Source organism: Felis catus, chromosome D2 (genome assembly GCF_018350175.1).
Source record: "Felis catus isolate Fca126 chromosome D2, F.catus_Fca126_mat1.0, whole genome shotgun sequence".
Classification (NCBI taxonomy): Eukaryota; Metazoa; Chordata; class Mammalia; order Carnivora; family Felidae; genus Felis; species Felis catus.
Genome location: NC_058378.1, coordinates 15,531,258 through 15,554,761, shown reverse-complemented (window position 1 = coordinate 15,554,761; position 23,504 = coordinate 15,531,258). Strand labels below are relative to the sequence as shown.

At 43.4% G+C, this 23,504-nt stretch overlaps 1 protein-coding gene across 6 annotated transcripts in view; it reads right to left on the bottom strand.

Annotated features, from left to right (window-relative positions):
• PCNX2 (pecanex 2) overlaps window positions 1–23,504 on the bottom strand; it is a 299,548-nt gene that overhangs the window by 66,470 nt on the left and 209,574 nt on the right. For all 6 annotated transcript variants that reach the window (XM_045039935.1, XM_023240399.2, XM_023240402.2 and 3 more), the window contains one exon: window positions 20,613–20,742. In XM_045039935.1, coding sequence (XP_044895870.1) covers window positions 20,613–20,742 — 130 coding nt within the window. The remainder of the gene's footprint in view (window positions 1–20,612; window positions 20,743–23,504) is intronic.

Sequence of the window (23,504 nt, the reverse complement as noted above, 5' to 3'; positions counted from 1 at the left end):
ACACACAGACTATTTATGGGAGAACTGTTCCTGTTTTTTGATGGGGAAGTGTGACCGGCTGGAAGAAGTTTGACGGGTGTCTGTTCACACAGCAAACCCAGAATGGAGTTGTGGATGGGCTGTAGTTCTGTTCATGGGACAGGAAGGCTTTACAGAAATCTAGACAATGTGAAGGTAGCCAGAGCTTAAATAGAAGGACACTGTCACCTTTCAAGTTGGATAGATACACAAGGTTCATTCGGGTCTGTTTTGCATCTTTCATTTTTGCTGCCACTGGCAATCATATTAGTTCTCTCAAAGCCAGCCACTGCTCTTCTGTCTGCCTGTCTGTCACTACGTGCTTCAGAATGAGTTGGCATGAAAGAAATTTCCTGAGGACACAGGGTTGTACAGCTGGCAGAGTGGGCTCTGACTGAGGACAGACATTCAGGTGACTTCCAACTTTGCTACCAGCTGGGAGGTCTGGTTTAGTTCTGGTTCCTAGGCCCTTAGGGAGTAGCTGTTGGAGATCCCAAATTAAAGGTAGGGGGTCTTGTCAATACAGCCACCTTTGATGGGCCTGGGCTTTGCCTTGTAACTCCACCCAGAAGTGACAAAGCCTTGCTCCCTTTCTCCTGCAAGAATGGTGTCAGAGAAAGCCAGCTGAGACAGAAGGTTTAAATAATATCCCAAATCAAATAACATAATACCTAGAATGCTCAGATTTCAATAGAAAATTACTTGTCATAATAACAGGAAGATCTCAAAAAGAGTGAAAAAAGACAATTCATAGATGCCAACACTGAGATAACAGAAATGAAAGAATTATCTGACAAAGATTTAGAATTAGTCTTCATAAAATTCTTCAATGAGCAATTAAGAATACTTTTGAAACAAATGGAAAAAGAGAATCTCAGCACAAAAATAGAAAGTCCGCAAAGAAATAGAAGATACAAAGAAGAACCAAATAGAAATTTTCTAAGTAAAAATATACAATAGAAGTATATACAAAATAGTACAAAATACATATACAAAATAAAAAACCCAATGGAAAGATTCAATAGCAGAATGCAAGAGAGAGAAAAAAGAATCAATAAACTGGGAGATGGAACAATAGATACTACGTAATCGGAACAACTGAGAGAAAACAGACTGAAACAGAACAAGAAGTCTCAGAGACCTGTGGAATTATCACAAAAGATTTAACATCCTAGTTATCTGAGTCCCATAAGAAGAGGAGAAATTGCAGATACATTCAAAGAAGTTCACACCAAGACACATCACAGTCAAGCTCCTAAAACCAAAGACAAAGTCTTGGAAGCAGTGAGAGTGAAAAGAACTCACCTATGGGGGGAAAACAATGTGAATGACAGTGGGTTTCTTATTAGGAAGCATGGAGGTCAGAAGGAAATGACATAGCATTTTTCAGGTGCTGAAAGAAATGAACTGACAACTCGGTATCCTATATCCAGTGAAAATATCCCTCTACAAGGAAGAATAATCTGAGACATTCTCAGATGAAGGAAAACTAAGATAATGTATCAACAGGAGATCTACCCTAAAATAGTAAGTCAAGGGAAGTTCTCTAAAAAGAAAAGACATTAAAAGAATGAAACTTGGAACATCAGAGGAAAGGAAACAACGTGGTAAGCAGAACTATGAGCAAATGCAATGAACATCCTTTCTCATTATGTGTCTTCTAACTTATATTCTATGGTTCAAGCAAAAATTACAAAACCGTCTGTGGTTCTAAATGTATGTAAAGAAAATATAACATTATGTTAGAAATAAGGGAGAGTAAAAGAGCATGAGAGGGAGGTAAGTTTTCTGCATTTCACTTGAACTGGTAAAATGACAACACTAGTAGACTTTGATAAGTCATTTTATATAATATAATGCCTAGAGCAATCACTAATTAATACAATCAAAACTTATTTGATAAATAAATCGTATAGAATTCTAAAGGTGCTGAGCAAACACACAAGAAGTCAGGGAGAAAACAAACAAATTACAGAGCAAACAGAAACCAAAAAATTGAATGGCAAATTAAGTTATAACTACATTAAACATAAATGACCTATATATAGCAAGACAGAGATTGGCAAAGGAGATTTAAAAACACTACCCAGCTATATGCTGTCCATAAGAAACATACTTTAAATATAGTGACATAGGTCAGTTAAAAGTAAGAGAATGGAAAAAGATATTTTGCAAACATTAATCAAAGGAAAGCAGAAATGGTTATGTTAATATCAGATAAAGTATAAAGTAGACTCAATACCAAGGAAATTTACCAGAGACAAAATGATAAAAACATTTATCCCACAAAGAAAATATATTAATCCTAAATATGCATTCAGCGAATAATGGAGTTGCCAAAGCCTGATGGAAGAGAAGACAAATCCGCAATTCGAGTTGGAAACTTCCACACCCATCTCTTAAAATTTGATAGAAAAACTAGACATAAAATAAGCAAGCATAGGGGCGCCTGGGTGGCGCAGTTGGTTAAGCGTCTGACTTCAGCCAGGTCACGATCTCGCGGTCCATGAGTTCGAGCCCCGCGTCAGGCTCTGGGCTTATGGCTCAGAGCCTGGAGCCTGTTTCCGATTCTGTGTCTCCCTCTCTCTCTGCCCCTCCCCCGTTCATGCTCTGTCTCTCTCTGTCCCAAAATAAATAAACGTTGAAAAAAATTAAAAAAAAATAAGCAAGCATATAGAACTCAATAATACTGTGAGCCAACAGTATCTGACCAACATTTATTGAACACTCAACCCAATAACAATAGAATACATATTCTTTTCAAGTGCCCAGTGAGCACATACCAAGACAGAACATAATCTGGGACATAAGCCTATCTCAACAAATTTTTTAAAACTGAAATTATACCAAGAGTATTTTCCAACTGTTATTCTGAGTTCCAAATTACTCAAGCTAGAAATCAATAACTGAAAGGTAACAAGAAAATATTCAGACACTTGGAAACTAAACAACACAATTCCAAATAATCTGTGTCAATGGTAAAGTTTTAATGGAAATGAAAACAAATTAAATTGAAAGAAAATGAAAACATAACATATCAAAATTGGTGGGAAATAGCTAAACAGTAGTAAAAGGGACATTTATATCACTAAATATATACATAACAAAAGAAGATAAGTTCAAATTAATAATCTAATTTCTACCTCAAGAATCTAGAAGAAATGGGGTGCCTGGGTGGCTCAGTCGGTTAAGTGTCTGACTCTTGATTTGGCTGAGGTCATGATCTCACAGTTTGTGGGATTGAGCCCTGCATCAGGTTCCATACTGACAGCATGGAGCCTGCTTGGGATTCTCTCTCTCTCTCTCTCTCTCTCTCTCTCTCTCTCTCTCCCCCCCCTTTCTCTGTCCCTCCCCTGCTTGCACTCTCTCTCCCTCTAAATAAATAAACTTTAAAAAAAGAATCTAGAAAAATAAGCAAAATAAACCCATAAAAAGCATAAGGAAAAAAAACAGTGATATTGAAAACAAATAATTGAGAAAAACAAAGAATAAAGAGCTGGTTCTTTGAAAATATCAATTACATTAACAAATCTCTAGGAAGCTTGACCACAACCCTCAAAGAGAGAGAGAGAGAGAGAAAAAACCTGCATATATCAAAAGGATAGTGGGAAATATTACAAACAACTTTATATGCACAAATTTTATAACTTAGATGAAATGGACCAGTTCCTCAGGAAATACTAATTGCTTCAACTCACCCATTAGGAAATAGATAATTTGAATAGCTCTCTATTAAGGAAATTTATTTGGTAATCTAAAAACTCCTCAAGAACAATTACCCAAGCACTGATGGTTTTACTGGAGAATTCTAACACATGTTTAAAAAAGACCTAACATCTGTGTTATATACAATCTCCTCCAGAAATTGCAAGAGGAAGAGATAGTTCTCAATTTACTTTATGAAGCTAGTATTACCCTGATACCAAAGCCTGAAAAAGACAGAATGCAAAAACAATAAAATTGCACACCAATTCCAGGAATGTAAGTCAGGTTTACTATATGAGAATCAGTCAATGTAAACCATCATACTCACAGGCTAAAGACGGAAAATCACAATTGATGCAGAAGAAACAGTTGACAAAACCCAATACCGATTCATGATTAAGGGAAAACAAACTCAGGAAAATAGGAATAGACAGGAACTTCTTCACTTGATAAAGACCATCTACTAAAGAGCTACAGCTAACATTGTACTCAACGGTGAAAGACTGAACGCTCTCCCCATATGATGGGGAACAATGCAAGGATTTCCACTTTAATAACTCTTATTCAATAGAGTGCTGGAAGAAGCTCTAGCCACTGCACTGAGACAAGAAAAGCAAATAAAAGGCATACAGTTAGTTGGGAAAGAAAGAAATTAAACATTATATATTTGCTGATGACATGATTATGGACACAGAAATTCCAAAGAATCTACAAAAATAACACAAACAAAACAAAAACCTAGACCTAGTAAGTGAGCTCAGTTGGGTTTCAGGGTACAAGATAAAGATACAAAAATGAAATTTACCAGGCACCTGGGTGGCTCAGTCAGTTAAGCGTCTGACTCTTGGTTTTGGCTCAGGTCATGATCTCGTGGTTTTGTGAATTTGAGTCCCGTGTTGGGCTCTGCACTGGCAGTGTGGAGCCTGCTTGGGATTCTCTCTCTCTCTCTCTCTCTCTCTCTCTCTCTCTCTCTCTCTCTGCCCTTCCCCCACTTGCACTGTCTCGGTCTCTCTCAAAATAAATAAACTTAAAAAAAAAAGAAATTTATCTCTATGTACAAACGATAGATACCAAATTTTAAAAAATACATTTATAACCATTCAAAAGAAGAGGAAATACATAGGTTTTGTTAAATATAATAATACATATACAGGGCTTGTACGCTAATGAAAGTAGTAAAACGAGCTCTAACAATTCCATAGGAATTTTAGGATAAACTGCCTTTTTACACAAAAAAGGGCAGCTGTAATTTTGACAGGAATTAATTGAATCTGTAGGCCAATTTCAGGTTTACTGCCTTCTTGAGTCTTCAAATTGATGAACATGGGATGTCTTTCCATTTATTTGTCTTCTTTAATTTCTTTCAGCGATGTTTCTGGTTTTCAAGTGTTCATGTTTTCCACTCCCACTTTAGTTTTCCACTAAATTGACTCCTAAGTATTTTGTTCCTGGTATACTAATGTAAATTGAATTGTTTTCTTAATTTTACTTTCAGATTTCTCATTGCTAGTGTATAGAAAAACAACTGATTTTTGTATGTTTAACTTGTTTCTTCCAGATTTGCTAAATTCAGCCATTAGCTCTAATAGTTTTTGTGTGTGTATATAATTCTTTAGGATTTCCAGTACATAAGATCATGTCCTCTGTGAATAGAACTAATTTTACTTCTTTCCAATTTGGGTGCTTTTTTTTGTTTTGTTTTGTTTTGTTTTGCCTAATTGCTCTGTCTAGAACTTCCAGTCCAATGTTGAATAGAAATTGTGAGGGGGACATTCTTGCCTTGTTCTTTATCTTAGTGAGGAAGATTTTAGTATTTCATAAAGTATAATGTTAATGTGATTTGTTTCATTAATACCCTTTATCAGACCTTCCCTTTTAAACCTAGTTGTTGAGTGTTTTTATCATAAAAATGATGTTGTATTTTGTCAAGTAATTTTTCTGCATCAATTGAGATGCAGTTTTTTCTTCATTCTACTAATAAAGTATATTTCATTGATTTTTATATATTGAACCACTCTTGCATTCCTGAGATAAATCTCACTCATGGTATAAAATCCTTTTAATGGGCTGCAGAATGTGGTTTGTTAGTACTCTTTGAGGATTTTGCATCTCTATTCATAAGGGATATTAATCTAAGGTTTTCTCTTCTTGTGATGACTTTGTTTGGCTTTGGTGTCAGAGTAATATTGGCTCCTTAGAATGATTTAGAAACCATTCCTTCCCCCACTATATTTTGGGAGATTTGAGAAGGACTGATGTTAATTCTTCTAAAAACATTTTATGGAATTAACCATTGAACCCAACTGGTTCTAGGCTTCTCTTTGCTAGGAGTATTTTTGTTTTGTCTCTTTGTTTTTACTAATCCATTCTCCTTAGAGATCTATTCAGATGTTCTATTTCTTTTTCAGTCAATTTTGGTAGTTTGTGTGTTTCTACAAATTCCCGCAGTTCATCTAGGCGAATCTGTTTGTATACAATGTTTTATAGAACACTCTTTAACCTTTTCATTTATGTAAGGTTGGTAGTAGTGCCATTACTTTGATTTGTGACTACGGTAATTTGTCTTCTGCCTTTTTTTTTCTTGGTCATTCCAGGTAAAGGTTTATTTAATTTTGTGGATCTTTACAAAGAACCAATTTTGGGTGTCATCTATTCTCTCTATTGTTTTTCTAGTCTCCATTTCATTTGTTTCCATATTATTTCCTGCTGTCTGCTTGCTCTGGGTCTAGTTTGCTTTTCTTTTTCTAGTTGCTTAAGGTGGAAGATTAGCATCTTGATTTGAGATTTTTCTTATTTTTTAATGTAAGCATTTACAGGTATGAATTTCCCTCTGAGTACTGCTTTTGCTACACTCCATAAATTTTTGATGTGTTATGTTTTCTTTTTCATCCATCACAAAATATATTTTATGTTTCTCTTGTGATTTCTTCTTTGATCCATTGGTTGTTTAAGAGTGTTTTATTTGATACATATTTGGTGATTTTCCAGGTTTCCTCTTGCTGTTGATTTAGAGTTTTCATTCCATTGTGGTTGGAGAACATATATTGTAGAATTTCAATCCTTTTACATTTACTGAGATTTGTTTTATGGCCTGGCATATGGTCTTTCCTGAAGAATAGTCCATGTGCACTTGATAAGAACAGCTTTTTCAAAACTTTTGCTTACAAAATACTCTGTTAAGAGGATAAAAAGCCACGATGCAGGGAGAAAATATTTTCAGACCACATACCTAACAAAGTAATAGTATCCAGAATATATAAAGAACTCTCACAACCCCAAAATTAAAAAAAAAAAAAATCCAGTTAGAAAATGTGAACAAGACATGAACAAACATTTCCCTGATGAGGTTATACCAATGGAAAATAAGCTCAGGAAAAGACGTTCAACACCATTAAGTCATTAGGGAAATGTACATTAAAACCAGTATGAGATATCACTATATACCTATCAGAATGGCTAAAATAAAAAATAGTGAAGATACCTGCCAAAGCTACAGAAAACTGGATCTCTCATACATTGCCGGTCGGGATGTAAAATGGTATAGTTCCTCTGAAAAAACATTTTGGCAGTTTCCTAAAAAACTACCATATGACCCAGCAATTGGATTCCTGGGCAATTATCCCAGAGAAATGAAGACTTATGTTCATACACAAAAACCTGCAGACGAATGTCCATAGCAGCTTTGTTCATAATGGCACCAAACCGAAAACAACACAGACGTCCTTCGATGAGTGAGTTGTTAGAGACTGTGGCATATCCATACACTCGGCATTCAAAAGGGGCAAACTACGGACACATACAATGACCTGAATGAATCTCCACTGAATTATGGTGAGTGAAAACAGCTGATCCCACAAGGATAAATACCGTATGATTCCAGTCATAGAACATTCTTGAAATGACAAAATTATGGAGCTGGAGGATGGATTAGTAGTTGACAGGAATTAAGAAGGGGTAGGGGTGCTTATAAAAGAGTGTGTACTTATAAAAGAAAGGCCAACAGGAGAAATCTCTGTGGCGGCGGAAAAGCTCGATATCTTGACTGTATCAACATCAATAACCTGGTTTGTGATAGTTTTGCAAGATGTTAGCATCTGCACACTGGGTAAAGGATATATAGGAGATCCCTCTGTATTACTTCTCTCAACTGTACGTGAATCTGTAACTAGCTAAAAAAACAAAAACAAAAAAAAGTCTAAATAAAAAATCTCCATAGATGACAGCAGACGTGAATTTCGTTACTATAATCACGCATTCAGGTGAAATTGTATTTCTGATCTTAACTCGCTTACATTTCCAATTAGGACTGCTTCTCCCATTTCAGCCAGAAGAATCCAAGCTTGTCCAGCATTTCAAATACAGGATATGAAGTCCAACTGTTCACTCACTGGAAGGTCATAAATATTTAGGGGGTGAAAAGTGTTTCTTCTCATTCTGCAAATGCAACTAATAAAAACAGCAATAAAAAAAAATTCAGGTTGCATGCAGTTGGGCAAAGAGTCAGCCAAAGGGAGGCTTGAATAAATTGAGATGCAGAGGATTATAACTGACTCATAAGGATTAAATTAGCAAGAGGGTGCTGGTTTTTCCCCAAGTTTAACATGCTCAATTTAAGATTTAGACTTCTTTTGTATCCTTCTGGTAGCAAGAGGCCCAACGTCATCCATGGGACAGCGTTTTAGAGTGGTGGGTGAAATTTCTCCTGGGATGAAGACCCGTGTACTTTTTTTCATTGGTGACCAGTGGTATGCACAGATCTGGGATTAAGACAAACTCCCCACACAGCAAAAAAGACACCGTAATCCTCAGCAAGAGTCGACAGCTATTTGCTCAGGGACACACACAGCCCTGATGAATTAACTCAGGTCCCCTGTTTGCATGGCCACTTGCCTCAGGAGCGGCAGCATCTTGGGAAGACACATTCTCTGGATGTGAAGCCACTGACACACGGTGCCATTTTGTCACCAAGGGAGGCGGCGCTTAATAAAAGCACACCAGCAAGTTTCCCGCTGAGATGGACCTCACCTTTCCTTTGTTGTTTTATTCACTTCCGGACCATGACACTGTGTGTGGCTCACAACTCCATCTTAAAAACGCAAGAATAAAACTGCAACTTGAAGTCAATAAGCCTGATTTCTGTTTCCTACTTGGGTTAAGACTTATTAAACTATTTGAGGGGCGTAAAGGAGAGAATCGCTTCATTCTTCTGATCCCCCATTTTCTCAAGGCATAAGATGGCAACTAAACATTGCACAGGACTCTGGGTAGAACACTGAAATACAGAGCTGCATCTCTGCCTGCCAGCCTCCGCAGAACTAAACAAAGAATCGCTTTTGCCTTGTAACAGGCCAGTTACCCGGGAACAACAAGTGACGATGGGTAAATAGAAAATGGTTCTGATGTCACTGCATCAAGACATTTGGGTATAGATTTTTCTGTCATGGAGAAAAAAGGAATGGTAAAGTTTACCCTGAAAATGTTTTCCAAATTGATTTTTCAAATACTAAAATAGATTGTGTAGAATTTTGGCTCAAGGAGCACAGGAACAATAGGCAACAGATCATCAGCTCATTCAACTCTCCCAGCTGTCCCGCCTTGGCCCCAGCCTTTCCCCAAATTGTTTTTATTATTATTTATTCAAGCATAGTTGACATACGTTATATTAGCTTCAGGTGTACCATGCAGTGATTCGACAATGCTATACATTGTACAATGCTCCCCACAATGAGGTATGGTCACTCTATGGCATTATTACAATATTATTGACTATATTCCCTACGCTGCACTTTATATCCTTGCAACCTATTTATTTTATAACTGGAAATTCGTACCTTTTAATCTCCTTCACCTATTTCACCCATTCCCCCCACTCCGCCTCTTCTCTGGCGACCACCAGTTTGTTCTCTGTATTTACGAGACAATTTTTTTTTTTTTGCTTGTTCCTCTCTTTTGTTTCTTAGAGTCCACATATAAGAGAACTCACATGATATTTGTCTTCCCCTGTCTGACTTATCTCACTTAGCTAATACCCTCTGGGTCCATCCATGTTGTTGTAAATGGCAAGACATCATTCTTTTTTATGGTCAAGTAATATTCCATTGTACTTATGTGTACACACACACACACACACACACAGGCCACATCTTCTTTATCCATTCATCTACCAATGGACACTTGGGTTGCTTTCATATCTTAGTTATTGTAAATGTCGCCATAAACCTAGGGGTGCACAAGTCTTTTCAAACCAAAACAAGTTCTTTGACAATGCTAAGAAAACCTCCTCCCTCGTGGCTGTTCTTTACCCATGCTAACTTCACACAGAAAAAGTCATTCTGGACTGCTCTTCAAAACTGCTTTTTAAAAACTTCATTTCCTACCCAATTTTCTTTAAAACCCATTAAGAACTTCCTCTCCTTCCTTCCCCCAAACTTCAAAGTATCGTCTCTCCAAAGCCTTCCCCGGCACTAGGAAAATAAGGTCCAACTATACGATCTCTAAAACAAATACTTCCTTTCATGTAATATAGGAAGGCATCACGAATGGAAAAGGAATATAATACATTAAAATACCCTTATTTTTTTTATCAGATAATAGATTTTTTTTTTCTAATTCTCATGTATGTGATTATTTTTCCATTACTGGCCATTTTTCAAAATCTTGAAGGGAAGCATCAATCTCCTGAACTGTTTACAGAGCGAAGTAAACACAGCAATCCAGCCATGAGAAAGTACTATAAACCCTACGAGTGGGGATGATGGTGGAATGTTCCCAAAGTGACAGGAATAAAAGAATATAGCTTCTATGTCCACGTTGTGTACTAAGTTCATTAATCAGTTGGAACTCTGTGTATCAAGAAGCAGCAGCCGTATGCGAAGCCTGGGCCAGGTCTCTTGGCTCTCAGTAAAGCAGGATTAAAGTCAGTCCTGGAAATATGCTCAGAGTAATAAGATTAAAGGTGCCCCACCAGATCACTAGAATGCCAATGAATAAGTTTTCACCTAGAGCCTCAAATGCACACATTCTCTGGGACCCAAACCGGCCTGCCCGCAGTTGATTCCATCAGTCACGGGAGGAATGAGAACACACTGGCCACAGCCAATGACGTCCACTTTGAGCACTGGCCGATCACAGGACAGATCTTCCAACGTGCTCAGAGCTCTTGGTGTTGGAGGGTGGGCCTGCTCTGTGCAGATGCCTTGGATATATGCACTATAAATCTCCTGCGCTACGTATATTTGATCCAAGGTGGTAAAAGAGTTTGCCATTTAATGTGGATTTAAGAGCTGGATATTTCCTGCCTTCCTTTGTTTGGAAGAAATCAGTCCAGTCTCCAACACTTCCCTAAGAGCTGAGACAGGACCCCCCTGCCCTCACTTGCTGCGGTGCAGAGAAAAGGGCTCTGCCCTCATGCTGTAATAGACTTACACCCCCCTGCAACCATCCATCAACCTGACTCAGTCACAAAGCCTTGCTCCTGGGTGACCTTGAAGTGTAGAGTCAGCAACCCCAGACGGCCGGGAAGCAGGTGGGCATGTTGGACGCCTTCCTGCAGGCACATGGTCAACTTCACTACCCTGCACTCCTCTGCACTTCTCAAATTCTTTAACTGCTCAGCAAAATGTAACAGGACCCAGAGTAAAATTATGCACCACGGCATAATGAATAATAAGTTCGAACCAGGGCTATTTGAGAAATTCGCCGCCCTGGAGTTCCTCAAAAGCGTCATCCTTCTGGAATATATTTGCATAATAGCTCATCACCACACCTGAAGTGTCAACCCTTACCCCTGGGTATGCGTGTGAGAGCTTTCTCATCCGTCAGCAAAACAGCGGGATGGGGCCAAGTTCATCATTTAGTTTCTCAGACATAACAGCGCTCAGACACAGACCAGAAATTCCAGTGGAGAAAATCTGAGGCAGAGAAGGGACGTGGGAGACCTGGCCTAAAACACGGGGCACGTCAGCCCCGAAGCCAGAGAAAGCCGAGACTCCTGGTCTGCCGCCCCATCCTGGAGGCACAATAAGGGATGCCTGGTACCTTCTCTGGTTTCTAGGCTAGTTAGAACCACAGAATTATGGCCATAAAGGCCTCACCTTCATGCTGTCACACAGCCCCAAAATAAAAGGTAGAGGGGAAGGATTCCTTTGATAAAAGCCATCCCTTGCTTTTATGAGGAGACTTTTGATTTCCAGTGACAGAAATCCTAACTGGAAATGGCTTCAGCAAAACATGGAATTCACTGGCTCACATCACTGAACACTCGATCGGGCCCAGCTGGACTCAGGGGCTAGGGTTGTCATCGGGAACATTCTCGGAGTCCCTCGGCCCTGCATTCTTCTTGCGTTTGCTGAATTCTCAGGCCCGTCTCGCTTTGTGGGGACGAGAAGGCTGCCAGCGGCATTAGGCTTATGTCCCACGCCACCAAGGCTGGGGGGAGAGAGGGGTCAGCCTTCCCTGCATGTCTCCCTGCCCTGGAGCCCCAGAACTCAGGCCAGGCAGAAACAACAGATCTCTAGGACTCTGGGTGTCACGCCTTACCTTTCTACTGCCTGGGCCCTTTGGCCACAGTCTCCTTGCTTATCTGTTTCTTACCTGAGGCCTAAAGTCCAGAGAAACGTCATATGCAGAGCTGAGTTTTACCAGAGGGAAACGAAATCTGAGGCAGGCACTGCCTTCTGTGGGTTCTCAGTTCCCAGCCATTTGCCTGAGTTCTACTGACACTAAACTCTTGAACTCCTTTTGGCTTCTCAGTCTGCCTTGACCCCTTCATTTCATCCATCCATAATTAAGAATGGCTCTTGCTGGTATCTCCTTGCTTCTATTCCTTTTGGAAAGCTTGGGACTTGGCCCATATTCTTATCCTGGCTGTATCTGTAAGTCCCGGCACCCACAGTCTCTGTGGTGGCTGAGCCGTGTTAATCCCTAAGCACGTCTCTTTTATCCATCCATCTCCAAGTGACCCCTAAGCATTTTTAAACTACTCAAAATTCTCACATTTCTATATGCACCCCGACAATCTTGTGTTGTCCCTTCTGTGGAGGAAGATCCCCAAAGACCTACCACTAGCTCCAAGGAAAAGTGAGGGCACTTTTTGATCCTTTCACAGCAAACTGCATCTGAATTAATTAGTCTGACTCCCTTTCTGGGCCTGAGGTTTTATTCAGGACTGCAGGTGGTTGCTCATGGCCCACAAAGGTCATCGAAGCCCCATTTCTGCTCTGACCCCAATGCACCCACCGCCCCGCCCCGCCCCCACCAACATTGTTGGTGATCACAGATTTCTCAGTCTGAGAGGGACCCCCATGCCTCTCTGGTCGGGCTCTGGAGCTGCCGAGAGCCAGCCGGGCGACAGCACACGGCCAGGGCCGTGAAGGAGGTGGCCCTGCTGAGAAACGCCATGCTGTGGCTCCAGGACCGAAAGAAGCCATTTCCGGAGCAGGACACGCACAGTAAAGCGGCCTCGGTGCCTGGACTACCACTGCCCTTCCTTCCTCCTCCACAGAACGTGGCTCTTGTGACAGCACCTCTCTCCCGTCGCCAGCAAACGTTTTAACTGGCATTCACTAAATTTTTTTTTTTTTTTTAACATGGGAGGCATTTGAGAGGTTTTGAAACATAACGGAAAGTGCTCAGGGCCTGGCACGTGACCAGGCCTGGTTTAATGTCTTGGCTCAGCCACTAACTTGCTCTGTGACCTGGGGCAAGTTCTTTAACTCTCTGGGTCTCCTTTCTCTGGTCTGTGAAACGAGGAAAATGAAATTCTCCTTCCAGAACGGGTAGGAAGGGGCTAGAACGAATGCATTCGGGAAGGTGAGCAGGTGTTCAGTAACTACAAAAATGAGGAATACCACTGTTCCCCCCCCAGTACCACCCTACTGTACTCTCTCTATTGTTACCATTCATCATACTATACCCCAGCCCAACACATGCCTAGGTATGGCTATGAGAGTTCTAGTAGCCCTAAGACATCTGATAACGGAGCGCCAAGACTTTTATCTCAATTTGTCCGGGCGCTTGGTAAACATACCCACATAAACTGTGGAACAGCTTAATTGCAAGCTGAGAGATGTAACTCCCTCCCCTGCAGAACTGCAACTTTTAATTATAGTGCTGCCTTTTGCCATTAACCCCGTAAGCCAAATAAGCTTTCTGCTTGGCATCTGAGAAAAAGATTGCCGTTGCAGAAACTCCGTGCTTTGCCCAAGGATCTCACAAACCATGCTTAAAATACCCCGGTGGGCAGGGAACATCCGGAAAAAGACTCTCCATTGTGGGAAGGTAAACAATAAAGGGTGGTGTCGGGAACTTCTTTTTCGGACTGCCTTACCCAAGTCAGGCGCGCGTGGCTCTGTCCTGCTCATCGTCATTAAGAAATCATGACTGAAGACACAGATGGAGGCAGGTCTGCGGAGAGCACAGGCGAAGGGGCTGGGGAGATGCTGGGTGGCATGACTGAAATGGACCTTTACGGACTAGAATGTTAAAGCCAATGGGTCAAGAGCTGGTAGGGGAAATGCAAACTTCTGAATCATTAAAATGCACACATGCGATCGGCATGATGAAGGCCTGGCTCGGCAATACTTTAGTAAAGTCATTGACAGGCTTTTGGGCGCCTGGGTGGCTCAGTCAGTTAAGCGTCCGACTCTTGATTTCCGTCTCAGGTCATGATCTCGTAGTTTGTGAGTTCAAGCCCGGTGTCAGGCTCTGTGCTGACAGCACGGAGCCTGCTTGAGATTCTCTCTCTCCCTCTCTTTGCCCCTCCCCAACTCAAGTTCTCTCTCTCTCCTTCTCTTTCTCTCTCTCTCAAAAATAAATAAACATTAAACATTTTTGAGAGGTTTTATTTTTATGAGATCATGACCTGAGCCAAAACCAAGAGTCAGACACAACCGAATGAGCCACCCAGGCGCCCCGACATTGAGAGGTCTCAAATTTGAGAAGGCGTAACTGAGAACCGAACATCTGGCTCGCAGGAAGTGACATCTACTGAGGGCCGAGGAGAGGACATCTGGAACGGCCTAGAAGGGAGGGTTGGAGACAACCCAGGAAACATCTGGATGAGGGAGGCCAGGATGCCCGAGGTACAGACCATTTCAAAAAAAATAGAGCTGTTCAGCTCGATAAAGAGGGCGGTGCAGGGAGAGAACCGTCTTCAAGGTGGTGAAGGACGGGACATGCGGGAGGCAGGAGAATGCCGCCGGCTCCAGCAGCAGCAGGTGCACCCGGGTGATCGCGGTGTCCAGGTGAGGACAGGAGGAACAGACGCAGGACAGTGAGGAGCCCACAGCTGCGGCCGACAAAGCTCACAAGGGCCGCCTACGAAGGCACAGGGGGTTCTCCTCCCAGAGCGGAAGAGGCCGGAGGACTCCCTTCTGTGGGTAGCACAGAGGTGACTGTGTAATTTGAAGGGTCCATGCCAGCCTCACTTATATTACAGACTCACGAAGGGCCTGGGAAATAACACAGTAAGATGCCCGGGAGCCCACGGAGACCAGCTCAAATATCTGGGTCATACAGACTGTCATTTGATAAACTACAAAATAGGGATGCTTTAGAGATACTGTTTATCCACTAAGGCAGCTATGTTGCTCAAAGGACAGAACCAGGCTCTGACACGGCTAAGGCATCAAAATAAACACAGCATTAAGGGTGAAGACTCGTATTTAAGGGGCATCTCACAGCACGCTGTGGATTTGATGTTACGTGGTCTAGACCTGTGTCCTTACACTGGTTGGTCTAATTGTGTTCTGCCATTTCAGAAAGGATTTCCCATAGGTTGCAAGGACATAAAGAATACGTCTAGACATGATTGAATTAAAAGGTGAATGAGAGAAGACAGAAATACAGGGAAGGACAACAAAATGAGGACAGGATTAAGGATAAAATTGCTGTACACAGAAATAACCTATCCATTTACCACAGGGAACCATGTCTCATTTGGTATATATGACTTCTGGGAGGCACAGAGAGACAGTCAACCCATTTTACAGATGAGTTAACTGAGGTTCACAGACTGAATAATTTCCCAGAGTCAAACACCTAACCAAACATATGGGCTGGGGTTTTAATGGAAGTCTGACTACAAAGCTCACACTTTCAGATGTATTAACACCGTCTCAGGAAGGGCTGAGAATTCAGTAATGCTGACCATCTTGCTAACGAGGGTGGGACCAAGGGCACAGAATACAGAGTTGATGTTTTTGCAGACCAATCACATGGTGACTACTATTAGTTAAAGCCTAGCATGGTGCCCTCACATAGATGCTTAATGCTTATTTGTTGAGAAGGATAATGCCCAGAATGATTTAATATTTTAAAATCAATCTGGAGAATATGATATGGGGCGCCTGGGTGGCTCAGTCAGTTAAGCATCCAACTTTGGCTCTGGTCATGATCTCGCAGTTCGTGAGTTCCAGCCCCATGTCGGGCTCTTTGCTGACAGCTCAGAGCCTGGGGCCTGCTTTGGATTCTCTGTCTCCCTCTCTCTGCCCCCTCTCCCCCACTTGTGCTCTCTCTCTCAAAAATAAATAAATAAGACATTAAAAAAAAAAAAAACTAACCTGGAGAATAGGATAGAAATGTAACAACCATGAAAGCCATACTTGCCTTTCAGGTAGCTATTATATGTGTCTCCTCGTGGCTATGGCATTTTACATTTTATACAAGACTTTTGATATATCCAAACAAAATCATTGTTAATGCAACCTTTCATTCTTTGGGACTGAAAACAGTCAACTCCTTTAGGTCCAAGATATTTGCTGAGATAAGCAAAAACATGAGTCAATACTTTCTAGCCTAAACATTTGTTTCACATTAATGACAAAGATTGGTTATTTAGGGATTGTTTATATATAAAGAGAAGGGTGATCTATCATAATATCAGAATGTGTTTCTAAAGCTTTTAAAATACTCTGACATAGGGGATTTATACACACAAGGCACTATTATAGTGCATTTATTGTCATTGCCTGTAATTCAAGTGGAGACACCAGGCAGAGCTCATCAAGACAGATTTTAAAGCCCTTATTAGTCAAGGGAACATCAGTTTAACAGAGAACTTTCTAACAACGGCAGACAAAAAAACCCAGGTTAAGATTTCCTTTCTCTCTCACACAATAGCGTGGGACTCAATTCATTTAAGAAATAGAGAGCACCTACTACGTGCATGGCTCCGTAGGGGCACAAAGATGAAAAACAAACAAGTCCAGACTTGGAGACAAATACAGCCTCTGTCAATCCTGGGTAGAATTCGCTGATGGCCACAGAGCAAATGCATCTTGCACAGACGGCTGCTACGATACCTCTCATCCTAAAGGCCATCCTGAACCTTACTGCATACTCATCAAGAGCTGGAACACGATACCCCTCTGTGAATCTGGGTGCTTGTGGATGGGAAGTGGAGAAGTAGGGGGAGGGGAGGACAGTCCACGAAGGACGCAGCCCGCGGCAAGGCGAGCGATGAAGAGTCCACAATATGTGAGGTATGACAGAACGTGTTGGGAAATAAACTCGAAACTGAGATTCAGACTCGGGGAGGGTCTGTATCTGTGCCGTCCAGTGCGGTAGCCTCTGAAATTTAAATTAATTGAAATTAAACAGAAGTAAAAACTCAGTTCCTCAGCCACGTTAGCCCCGTTTCCAAGGCTCATTAGCCGCGCGTGGCCGCCAGGGCTGACGTATGGGCCGGTGCAGGTGCACGGCTTCTTGCCGGACCTGGCTGGTCCACCTGGCACCTGTGAGCCACCACAGGCTTTTGAGACAGCATGGAACCTGGTGCGATGGTTGCAGAATCCCCTAGAGAGCTGGGGAGGCAGGAGGGCAGAGGGCACATTTGTCATGTGCCCCCAGGGAGGAGCGTGTCGGGGAACGGGAAGCCTGTGGATTTCAGGACAGCCCAGGCCGGGGAAACCAGACTGGCCCTAGTTACCAGGTGGCTGGTGATAGACTTACCGGTTCCTTAGGGTATTAGAATGGTTTCATTGCAGTGCTGGGCTCACTGCAGACTGGCAGAGACCAAAGCCAGCAGGGTGGGGGGCAAGGGAGAGGAAGGCCAGGAGAGGGGACTGTCCTCGCCACACCCCGGGCCGGGGGCGGCGTGCGTGCGTGCCCACTGGCAGCATGACCCGCCCAATCTCCAGAGGAGAGTGTCTGTCATCGGCCTTTGAAAGTGAGGGGACATGTGGTGAACAATTCAACATAATCCATGACCCTGTCACCAAGCGCCCCTCTGTACCAGACTGAAAAGAAGGCAAGGAAGCAGCTGTGTAGAAGCTCTCAAACAAGAACGCAAGCAGGCATTAGCATCTGAAATGAAAACCTACAGTTTAAGATAGTGAGAATGAGCTTTCCAGAGCGTTTGCAGGGATCCAGATGAGATTTCCTGGCACTTCCTTTCCTGATACCCACCTCTCACTGTCCTGAATTCCATCACTGATCTTCGAAGCAGCCGGGCCCGGGACTCTGTAGCCTGATGCTTCACACAGGGGACAAGACTGGATTTTGCATCAGGAACTTTTTCCCCCAGCGGGTCTGAACACCGTCTCCAACTTGGCTCCTCCCGAGAGATCTAGTAAAGGCTGGATATCCTTAGACATACCCCGCAGACCCTGACGACCCCTCCCCACCCAAAGACCAGGCCGACCAAAGATAGACCCGTCCCCCGTAACAGTGCTAACAGAATGGATCACAGCAGAATCAATTATTTGTGACAGTGAGTAAGGACATGTTAACCCTGCTCCTGAAGCCCCTCCAGTTAAGTGACCCACATAGGCAGACAATTCGAGTATCATGAATCTTGCAGGTGAGAAAACACAAGCCTTGCTCTGCACAGTTGTTAGGACGGTTCCCTGCAATAAAACCACTCCCACAAAGACTCTCCGTTCCCTACCTCGGGAGCTTAAAACCCTTCCCAGCTCAACCGGGATGCTTCTTGCTCACGTCAGATTCCAGGCCGGAAAGACTGGCTCCTAACTGATCTCAGCATAGGAGACAAAAAGGGATCTTTTGTACCGACGATCAAGTTGAAAGTATCTTGCCCTCTCCTGCGCGGTTAACAGCACAGACATTGCCAGCCCTCTTGTTTACAGGTGTCTGCACTTTCCAGAAATGTGGTTTCCAGAGCTCTAAAAAGATACCCCAAATTGTTTTCCCCTAAAGAAACTTAAAGTGGGGCACCTGGGTGGCTCAGTCAGTTGAGCGTCCGACTTGGTCTCAGGGCATTGATCTCGCGGTTCACGGGTTTGAGCCCGCGTCCGGCTCTGTGCTGACAGCTCAGGGCCTGGAACCTGCTTCGAATTCTGTGTCTCCCTCTCTCTCCCCTCCCATGCTCGTGTTCTGTGTCTGTCTCTCTCTCAAAAATAAAGAAACATTAAAAAAATAAAAAAAAAAAAAAAGAGACAAGCCAGTGATGGCCGTTTTCTTCTACCCTCTGGCTCTGTCAATAGGCACGATCTCTCCTGAAACACACACGAAAGAGGACTCTTGCTTATGTGCAAAATTTCACACAGGTATTTGTTGTACTGAGAACAGCCCACCTCTCTTAGACTACGAGGAGCCTGCCGGGCACCCAAGGGGTCTCCCTACCTCTCCGTGGCCCCACATGGAGGGCTCGGGTCCGATTAGCTTTCCCCCAGGGCACCCCAAACATGAGCTTGCTGGATGTGCTGTGCTCAGTCACGGTAAACACCTGTTAGCGTGGGCCAGGCGGGGACAGGGACGTCCACGCGGAGCCGTCAGAGAGGAATCCCAGCCACGCAGGCTCACACGGGACTTGCTTTCCACCGGGCCCTGTTCTAGGTGCTTTATGTGCATTTTCTCCTCACGGCAAGTCTGTGAAGTAGATCCTATCATTTTGCCCCCATTTGACAGAAGAGGAGAGAGAGGCCTGAGGGGGCCAGCATTAAGTGGTGGAGGTGAGGTGTGTGCCCAGGCGGGCCGGTGCCCCAGGCTGAGTTTTATTCACCAGACCCTGCTGCCTGTCCCACAAGGGGGTGCATTTTACGGTCGCGGAAACTGTCTGAGGGGAGAAAGGGAAACCACAGACCTCCTAAGTCACTGGTGTCTTGTCTAAGGTACAAAGAGCACAGTGTTAAATGCCAGAGTCGTGCAAAATGGAGACATACCATGGAGGGTGGATTGGGGTTTGTAGGGATCAGCGAAGGTGCTGCTCTAAGTTAGGGGAAGGTGTTCTGAAACGGAAGTCGGCCTCCGCTGCCCCAGCTGAGGGCAGGGATGGGCTGGCTTGCCAGCTTTCTCCTCTGCCACCCGTTCTAGGTTCCTTCCCCCAGACTCCCCCCTGACCCACCCCCAAATCCTCAGGAGCTCTTGAAAAGCACTCCCCTTCACTTAAGAAATAACTCCGCCGCCCCACTCCATCATTGTTCGCTGGAGGAAATTTACGACCGGCCTGTCCAAAGAGTCAAGAAAAAGTACATAAATCATCTTCTATGAGTTTAACGGCGCTCAGAAAATTGCTGTTCTCCTTAATGTTGAGCTGTGACACGTGCACACTTGCACAGGACGGGCGTATGAAGGATACTCAACACGTGCCAGCCAGGGACCACCTCTGCCAGGCAAAGGGGATGACGTCAGCGCCCCCAACAACCTTCCCGAGGGGCAATTGCTAAATACCCGGCCGTGAGAACCCATTTTGCCTTCACAACTCGTGGAGCCTGGACTAGCGCCCGGCTGCAAATCTGCCGTCGGGCATGTTTGGTCCAGAGCCCGGAAGGCCCCCGTGCTGAGTGATGAACTCAGGGAGCCCCCGGGGGACCCGTGCAGCCCCCAGCCTGCGAAGCGTGAGGCCTGAGCCCTGACAAGGAGGAAGGCCCGGGAGCGGCCCGAAGCACACATTCTAGCAAAGCAAGTTAGCATCGGCTTCAGGGTCTTACTTGTAGTTTTTCTCCCAGAATCTCACCGGCCTAACGTACGAGGTGATGAAAATGACACTCCCGAGGAATGGACTCAGAGGGGTAGAAAAGATTGAGGTGGCCATCGTCTGGAAGAGAAGCATGGCAGAATCTGAGCGTTCTGAGTTAAGGCAAAAGAAAAAAAAAGTTTTTCAGTGTTCTATGTCTAAATATTATTTCAGATTTCGACTCGTTTATAGTAAAGCCGTTTTCTCGCCAAGGAAAGGAAGGAGGCCATATACTGGATCTCTCTTATGTACATAGTTGGAGATATAAAACTTTCAATAGTATCCCGCTAGGTCTGATTTCACCAGCATGAAAACCAAATGATTCTCGTAAAACCCCCAGCGGTCTCACTGTGATTTAATATCGAAGGTTTGAAGAGAACACTTTCTTTTTACCAGGATATCATTAGCTGCACGAAACACACTGTGCTACATTTGCTAAGGTATTAAGGGGCTTCGTAAATAATTAAAATTAAATTCCACTTTTTAAAAGAAATAAATAGCGTTGTTAGAGAAGGTAGCATCTCTGTTTCTCCAGGAATCTTTCCCCACTATCCAAAAAAATATACATATTCTTTATGATATAGTGAATACCAATGGCTCAATTCAAGTCACATCTGGTTTGTAGCTAAAACTGTGTGCCCATGAAGTCACAGCATTTTGCACCCTGTATGGATTTCTCATTTACTGGAGGGACTCAACTTTTACACATCCTGAGTGATCAGAAGTATAATTGTTTAATATGAAAATTAGTACTGCTGTCTTTTTTGGAGTAAGACCAATTCACCGATCCCTAGAAATCTGAGGAAGGTGCCACAAGGGCTGGTCCCTCCCCAGTCTCTCCCCATCATTGGAAGGCTGCTCCCAGCTGCCAATCACACGTCCCTGCGGTGCAGGGCAACAGAGGGGACCCGTGGTGGGGGTGGCAGAAGCCAGCGTGGTGCCTTACATAGGCACACTGTTCCTTGTCCCTTGTCCCTTGGGGGCTTGGAGCATCCCGCTACAGGGCTGATCTCCCCACCTGGAAGGGGGTTTTCTCACTGCTACACAAATGAAGGTCTTATTTCTTTAACCTGTGTTCAAAGGTTCTGGCACAAAGAAAGAAACGCCTCGCACAGACAGAAAGTCGCTATGTCATCGCCAGCCAGAACGTAGAAGTGACCCAGGCATCTAAATGCCTTCATGTGCCATCAGCCATGTGATGGGGGAGTGGGGGCCGTAGGGGACCTTACCGCCCACTGACAAGTAAATCCAGAAAAGGATGGCCTCTCTCTGTCACAGACACTTCCCCATGCATTTTCATAGACTTAAGCATCCGAGTTTTGCTTCAGGAAGGAGTGTGTCTTCCTTTTATTTTTTTCAACTCGCTATTTACTTCCAAACATCTCTGGGAGTGAAGTGACATATCCTCCATTAATAATCCATTCTGGTGCTGAGTTGTTTTGGTATCCAAAAGGTCTCTATTGTGCTTCAAATTAAATGCAATTCCTTTTATGTTGGCCTAGGTTCCATTGGAGAGCTACTGAACAATGGAGCTACCCAGATAGCCATTAACACCCATCAGCTTCCTCTTCACTGGAGAGCTGAAAATAACTAAACACCTCGGTCACAAAACACACCAAATTAACCATGCCCCTTGTCACAGGAAGAAAAGGGAACTGCGTGGCGGAGGTCCTGGTGTAGAGGTCCTGAAAAAATGTGAGAAGGCAGAGTCACGGGGAGATTTCTCTGAGGTAAGGAAGACAGGAGTGCAGAAGGGGTTAAGTTTACACCCTTAGGCGACAGAGGGAGCTGGGGGGGGGGGGGCGGGGTTTGAAGAAAAGCCAGGACAAAGACCAGTGGAGCTGGGGCTGGGTAGAATGCTAGCCAGGCTGGCACTGCTCTTTTCAACTCTACGAGTTTCCCCCAAGATTACGTTGTCCATTTTTTTCAAATGCCAGAAACAATTATCCAGAAATGAAGCAAGGAAAGCAGTATGAGACTGTAAATCAAGTTCAGTGTGGTGGGGAAGGAAATAAAGTTGAACAGGCCAGAGGTAGGGCAGCAGTGAATAGGTTATTTTATTTAGGGAAGATCAATAAAGAAATACAGCACACTCGGGGCAAATATGAAAGCCTGTGACCATAGCTGGTAAGGCAATGCCAAGAAACTGACTTCGAGAGCAGGCATGTGGAACTTTCTCTGTTTCTTACCAAGGGAGAGGTGGTGATTCCATCAAAAGCTTATATTTGTGGACATTTAATACCTGGGCACCTGGATGGCTCAGTCGGTTAAGCGTCTGACTTCAGCTCAGGTCATGATCTCACGGTTTGTGGGTCCGAACCCCCAACTGACAGTGCAGAATCTGCTTGGGATTCTCTCTCTCTCTCCCTCTCTCTCTGCCCCTCCCCGACTTGTGCTGTCTCTCTCTTGAAATAAACTTAAAAAAATTAAAAAGAAAACATCTATGTCAATCCTTAAAGTTAAAAACAAATCATTTGAAGCTCAAAAGGATATACCAAACAGAAAGCAGCCTTCCCAATACACACATTTAACAGAAATAGTCTGGATGGGTCTAATTACTAGAAGACAATGGTCTTGCATAGTCTCTATACATAGGAAAAGGGTGAGCATTCTTCTCTGTCTCTGGAGGTTACAAGCTCAGAAACTAAGAGAGGCTACCAAGGGAGAAAGCATGCTAGTACTGGAAAAAGCAATTTACTAAACAGTGCCCTGCTGGCCTGAACGCTAATTCCGTTCCAAAATGGAGCAAATTAGTCCCTTCTTGGAGCCAGGATTGAACCCACAGCTTCTTAATAGGGTGATAAAACAATTAACAATTCAAAATTAGTCAAGAGCCAGGGCTGCTGTTTAGGAACCTCATAGCCTT